At 40.7% G+C, this 5834-nt stretch overlaps 1 protein-coding gene across 2 annotated transcripts in view; it reads right to left on the reverse strand.

The window, feature by feature from the left end:
• Positions 1–5125, reverse strand: part of GATB (glutamyl-tRNA amidotransferase subunit B) — a 96410-nt gene extending 91285 nt beyond the window's left edge. For both annotated transcript variants that reach the window (XR_013336799.1, XM_077770908.1), the window contains exons 1-2: positions 4945–5125; positions 2897–3047 (exon numbers count right to left, since the gene is read on the reverse strand). Coding sequence is in view for 1 of the 2 variants with exons in the window: in XM_077770908.1 (XP_077627034.1) it covers positions 2897–3047; positions 4945–5120 (327 nt within the window). In the remaining variant the exon portion in view is untranslated. The remainder of the gene's footprint in view (positions 1–2896; positions 3048–4944) is intronic.
• Between the last annotated feature and the right edge of the window lie 709 nt (positions 5126–5834).

Here is a 5834-nt window from a genome sequence, read left to right on the forward strand (position 1 = left end):
CCCCCCCCCACCTGTGTCAGTATCTGAAGCTCTTCTCTCCAGGAACACATAATATAATCTCCAAACAAGTTCTTGCAGATTCCTGCTTGGGGAAGCGGAGTGATGGCTATACACAGTCACCTGAGCTCCTCAAACAGGGTAGAAAAAAGCACCAGGCAGGCCCTGGGATCTAGAGTGCAGACAATCTCTAACATCAATGCCTTTTCTCTACCTGGGGTTCCCAGGGACAATGTGTTACCAGTTGAATTTCTCCCAAAACTATAGATTCCTCAGGGAGAGGACCGTAAGTCTAACTGCTTCGTATCCAGATTCTGAATCAATCCTTTGTTTCCACCTCTCCCTGGCCTTCCACAATAATTAAGAATCCCATATCCTGACCATTTCTGAGGCTATGCAGGGCACACCATCTTGCTTCTCACTAGTGGCCCTTTCTGCAGGCTTTCTGTCCCTTTCTTGGGTTATAGTTAATTCAGCTCTGCTAAGTCAGTGCCTCCTCCATCTACCATCTCTCATGTACTCTGGTCTCCCATTCTCTTATAGGTTTATAACTTTTAACCTGGTAACTTTTATAACTTTAACTTTTAAATTCTTTTACTGTAATTTCAGTGGGGTTTCTTTGGGGTGGGGAGAAAGACTGATTACAATGCATATGTTCAAACCTCTTTAACTGTCTTTAGCTCCTCTTCATTGGTTCCTCATCAGCATTTTTAAAAATTTTATTTTATTGCAGTAAGAATACTTAGCATGAAAGCTACCTTCTTTACACAGCTTTTAAGTGTGTAATATTTTATTGACTATAAATCATAGGTATTTAAGCATTCTCAAATCTCTCCAGTATTAAGAAAAATAGGACTAATAAAAATTTTCCCCTTGATTCCATGTCTCCTTTCCCACTCAAATGTCCCAAACACCTTCACTGTTTTACTGCTATGCTTATCATTGGGCAAGCAGCTTCTTCATGGTGTATAGCAAGAAGTTTTTCAAAGCATGTTGACATTTTAGTTATTTTGCATGGTCTCTAATATTTGACCACATTTAGCCACAAACGAAGAGCCACTTTATAGAAGACATGCCTGTCTGCAAATAGATCTATTTCTAAATGTGAACTATAACAAATACTTTGCTGGATTCTATATTTCCAGCGAGGAAAACCTAGAAAGAAATCAGACACTATGTGTAGTCTCTTGATAATGAACTACCATGTGGGGGGAAAAATGTTTTGAGCTCAGAAGGAAAAAAGAAGTGTGATGATGAATTGCTTTCCATTTCACTAGTTTGAATAGGTATTACTTTATTTCTACTATATCTGTGTTTCTGCCCACAAAGGAACTCATAATTTGTAACTGAAAAATTGTCTCTTTCCAAACAAAAATGATTACTCCACAGACAGATACTCTAAGCCAGAGGGAGGAAGGGACAGACATCCCTTTATCTTTCCTCCAGAAAGACCCAACAGCAAATCAAAGGTGAGCCTGGATAGGGTTCCAGGGATGGGAGTCCTCCACAACCAAAAGCACAAGTAAAGAAAAAGTTCCAAGACAGAGACACTGCCCAATATACTCAAAGTCCTGGGTATAACAGGCACATTGGAGGCACTGCCCATAACCTTCTGCTCTGGACAGTAACTCTCAGAAAAGTAAAGCTCCACCTCTGCAAGCCTGCCGATGGTCACGTCAACCAGCTTTCACTTGTATTTACATGTTAGAGAATACAAACTTCCCCCATCCTTCCCTCTCTCTCACCACCCCCACCATCTAGCTATACACATTCCTTCCGAAGATGGCAGGAAATTCCATACCCGGTCGATACTGTATGTCCTGCACAGACTATGATTTCTTTATTACCACAAATATTCATATTGTTCCTTCCATCCTTTCCTTCAAAATCCAGTTAACTGTATGAAATTATAGGATAACAAGCTTGCTGACTGAGTACACTGGACCTAGTCATTCCCTGGGTTTAAGTGAATATGAGTAAATAGTTAACTCAATGTATACTGTGACTGACTTTTTCTATTATCGACCACTTAATTTTCAATAATCACAATCATTATGAGCCTTACACTATAATATCATGTGACATATGTTGTTTCCTGTGACTAGACTCCTCCTCCTCCTTCATTTACCTACCTAACTCCTATCTGGCTTCTTATATGGCTCAGATACCACCTGTTCCAACAAGCTTTCTTTTCTTTTCTTTTTTTTTAATGTTTTAAAAATTTATTTCTGAGAGACAGAGAGGCAGCGTGAGTAGGGGAGAGTCAGAGGGAGAGGGAGACACAGAATATGAAACAGACTCCAGGCTCTGAGCTGGCTGTTAGCACAGAGCCCGACGTGGGGCCCGAACCCAAAAATTCGAGATCATGACCTGAGCCAAAGTCGGACGTTTAACCGACTGAGCCACCCAGGCGCCCCCCAACAAGCTTTCCAATCATACTCATACCCCAATTTCTCACAATAATCCTTCTTTTACAAAACTAGGTGTCCTCACTATGGGTTCCAAAACCATGCCCTTCATATCAACTTCACAGGCAAAATCACACAGTACTCTACTTGTTTATAAGACACTTTTCCCCACCTAGTCTTTACATTCCTAAAGGCAAGGAATGCCACTCATCTTTATGTTCCAGTTCATAGCATAGTGTCTGGTATTTGGTAGACATTTTTAAATGTGTGTGAAGTGAGTGAATACACGTATGAATAAATGGATGACCTCTAGACTTAGAACTACAAAGATGGGTCTTTAGAAAGCATTTAGCTCACCCTACTTCACTCCAAATCCCTAAGCAAATACTCCCTAAGAATTGTGCCAAGATGTTAAAACAAGGAAATCATTATCTATGACTAATAAAACATAAGCATTTTCTAATGAAAATATGATTAAACAAAAACCTTACCGGCAGAGTTCCAGGCAGAGATGCATCAAAAAAAGATACCAAAGAATTTGGAGGTGCTGCAAAGTGGACCTGAGATCCAGAGAAGAGTTTGGAGTTGGAGGCGATCTGGGCATGAATTTCCAAACCTACCACTGCTGCCCATTTCTGCTCACTGAAGAGAAAAAAAAAATGGTTAAGAAGTAGTTGGATCTGCAACTATGCTTGCATTTCTACAACCCTAAATCACACATATTAATTTCATATGTTTTTTACTTATTAAATTTTAGATCCTTACATTTAAAAATGTCATTATGTACTGATGACTCAATCAAAACCAATCCATAACGAACATCTACAAGACCTACAAAATAAAACGTATTTACAGCATGGCATAAGGAAAGTTCATTGTACAGAGCAAGGTGATTAAGAAACAATTTGGCATCCTGAAACAATTTAGAAATGGGTATCACATGACATCTGCTTGGCTGACTTCAGTGAAAAGCAGCATTTTCTACATTAACTGTTCTTTTCCAATTAATAACTCAGTAAATGAAAGCTAATCTTGCAAACATTTTTAGAATTAACATAAACCTCATACTTCTACTTCTATAGAAATAATGGTAAATATCAATCATATTTAGAAAAGGAAGGGAAATGCTCCATCATGCTTTAAATTCATTTTATAACAATAGCTTGCAAGTAAAATGGTCAGAGTGACACAGATATAATAGATCATCATTAAATCATACTCTTCCTAGGAATTTTGTGCAAATGAAAACATTAAACCATAAGATGTGGCTTTTTTTTTTTTTTTTTCCAATTCCCCAGATACAGTTTCAGGTTCCTTTTTGTTTATGCTTGCTTGCTATCAATCTAAGAAGCTGTTAAATGCTATAATAATCCCTGGCCACTCCTACTCTACTGGGTCTATATGAATATTCCATACACAAATCTCTCCAGGTTCTTGTAAGTGTGCTTAGCCTTTCTGAAACCATATATCCTGGACAATGCATGTTTATACATACACCCCCTATGCCTTGTTCCTAATCTGCTTTTCTCCCAAGCAATTTCCTTTATTATCTAGGTTTTTATTTGTTTTCATTTATTGGGTTTTTTTTTTTTTTTCAATCGCTTAAACACAAGTTGTCTATAGTACTGCGAGATTAATTCCTTCCTTTTAAAGTTTGGAAGCATTGCCTGAATGGAGAGGAATTAAACGAAAAACTCATCAGAATTCTGCTAAAACATTACTCAGAAGGGTTTTTTTTTTCTTCAGTTTTATTACCTGGGAGAAAAAATACATTTACAGTCAGACGATCTAATTTATAAAAAGGAATAGAAGTTGAATGTTTCTGGACATTTCCTTCTGTTGCCCTAACAGAAAAGCAAAAATAATGCCAACTTAACTATCTCAAAGGATGCAGTGATTACTAAACACGTGCCTTCTGTCTCTGTATTTAAAAAGAAACTACTTAAGTCTTATAAAGTATAAACAACTGCTTAGAGGCTATCTAACAAAATAAGCAAAACTCTCTAATCAGAGGGAAGATCTCTTGTATTGGCTGCATCCTCCTAGGTCTAGAAACACGTTCAACATTAAACACCTCCACAGATAGGTGGAGTTTTTTGACAATATTAAGCCACCACCATCCAGAGCTTGTAGGTAAAGGATCCCGCTCTACCTTTAAAACACTGCTCTCCCACAGTAGCGCTATATGTCAGCTAAGGAAGATCCCGCTTACTGTCACCGACCCCACTACTAGTGCTATTAGCAAGGTGACTGAATCCACTCTTCTGTGTCTGCAGTGTTATATTCAAGAAAACACCTGCGATTTTACACTCGCGAATTCCTCAAATACGCCTATCTACTTGATGATTTAGCGTGGAGGCGGGGCTGACAGAGGGCTAGTTTTGTGCTTTCAATTAGGCTTCAGGGCTGCAAGTTATAGTAAAGTAACCCCCGCCCATCACTCACAACATCTAGCCTGAAGCCAGGCTGTAGCGGCCACCACCTCCCTAGTCTGGCAGTTCCACCTCACACTTAAGTGGGTAGTAATGAAATAGTATACCCTTTCTTTGACTTCTGGGCCGTGATGAGGGGCTGCTGAGCCACGAGGCTCTGTCCCCTTTTCCCGCTGGACGTGAACCCAGTCGCGGGCACTCTTCCGTGCCGAGAACCGCCGTCAATGCAGGCTAAAGCCCAACGCCTTCCAAGGTAGCACCCGCGCAGCATGGGCGCCGCCATTGCCCCTCCAGAGTCCTTGTCAGGTGACACAGCTTCCTTCTACCGCGAGGCTCTCTGGGAAGCGTAGTTCTAGGAGTGGATAAAACTCCATAGGCTCACACCGGAAGACTACTATTCCCAGTGAGCACTGCTACTCGAGGGCTGCCGGAACCCTGACGGGGAGGGGAGGGAAGGAGAGCCAGAGGAGAGGGTGGGAGGGTTTCTGGGTCGAGAGGTGTGACTCCTCCTAGCGGGGAGCCGGAGAGGAGAGGTTTGTGGCTGGGAGCATGTAGATGAGTTTGAGTTAAGAGCAGGTGGTGCCAGATATCCTAAGGTAAGAATCCTGGCCGGGATTTTATACCTCAGTTGACCTTATAATAGTTGAAGTAAATGAACTTGACATCTCTGCGAAGATTTCCTGAGGTCCCAAATCCACGCAGTTATTTTCTCTGTTTACTCTGCCCATACAGACACTAATTTGTGCATTAATGCCACGAATACTCGCGTGCCTACTATATGCCAGGCACGGTTCTTAGGCACTGCGGATAAAGGAGTGAACAAGACGTTTACGGCCACTGTTCTCGTTGGACTTAGGTTATTGGGAGAGGAGATCTACGGAAAAGTTAACACAACTAGGATACTTTCATGTAGGTAATAAATACTGTATTTAAGCAGAGGTGCTTGGAGACAAACAGACCTGGATTGTACCTTCAGGTACATTTTTGTTTTCCGTTT

This window comes from Crocuta crocuta, unplaced genomic scaffold, assembly GCF_008692635.1.
Source record: "Crocuta crocuta isolate KB4526 unplaced genomic scaffold, BGI_CrCroc_1.0 scaffold166, whole genome shotgun sequence".
NCBI lineage: Eukaryota > Metazoa > Chordata > Mammalia > Carnivora > Hyaenidae > Crocuta > Crocuta crocuta.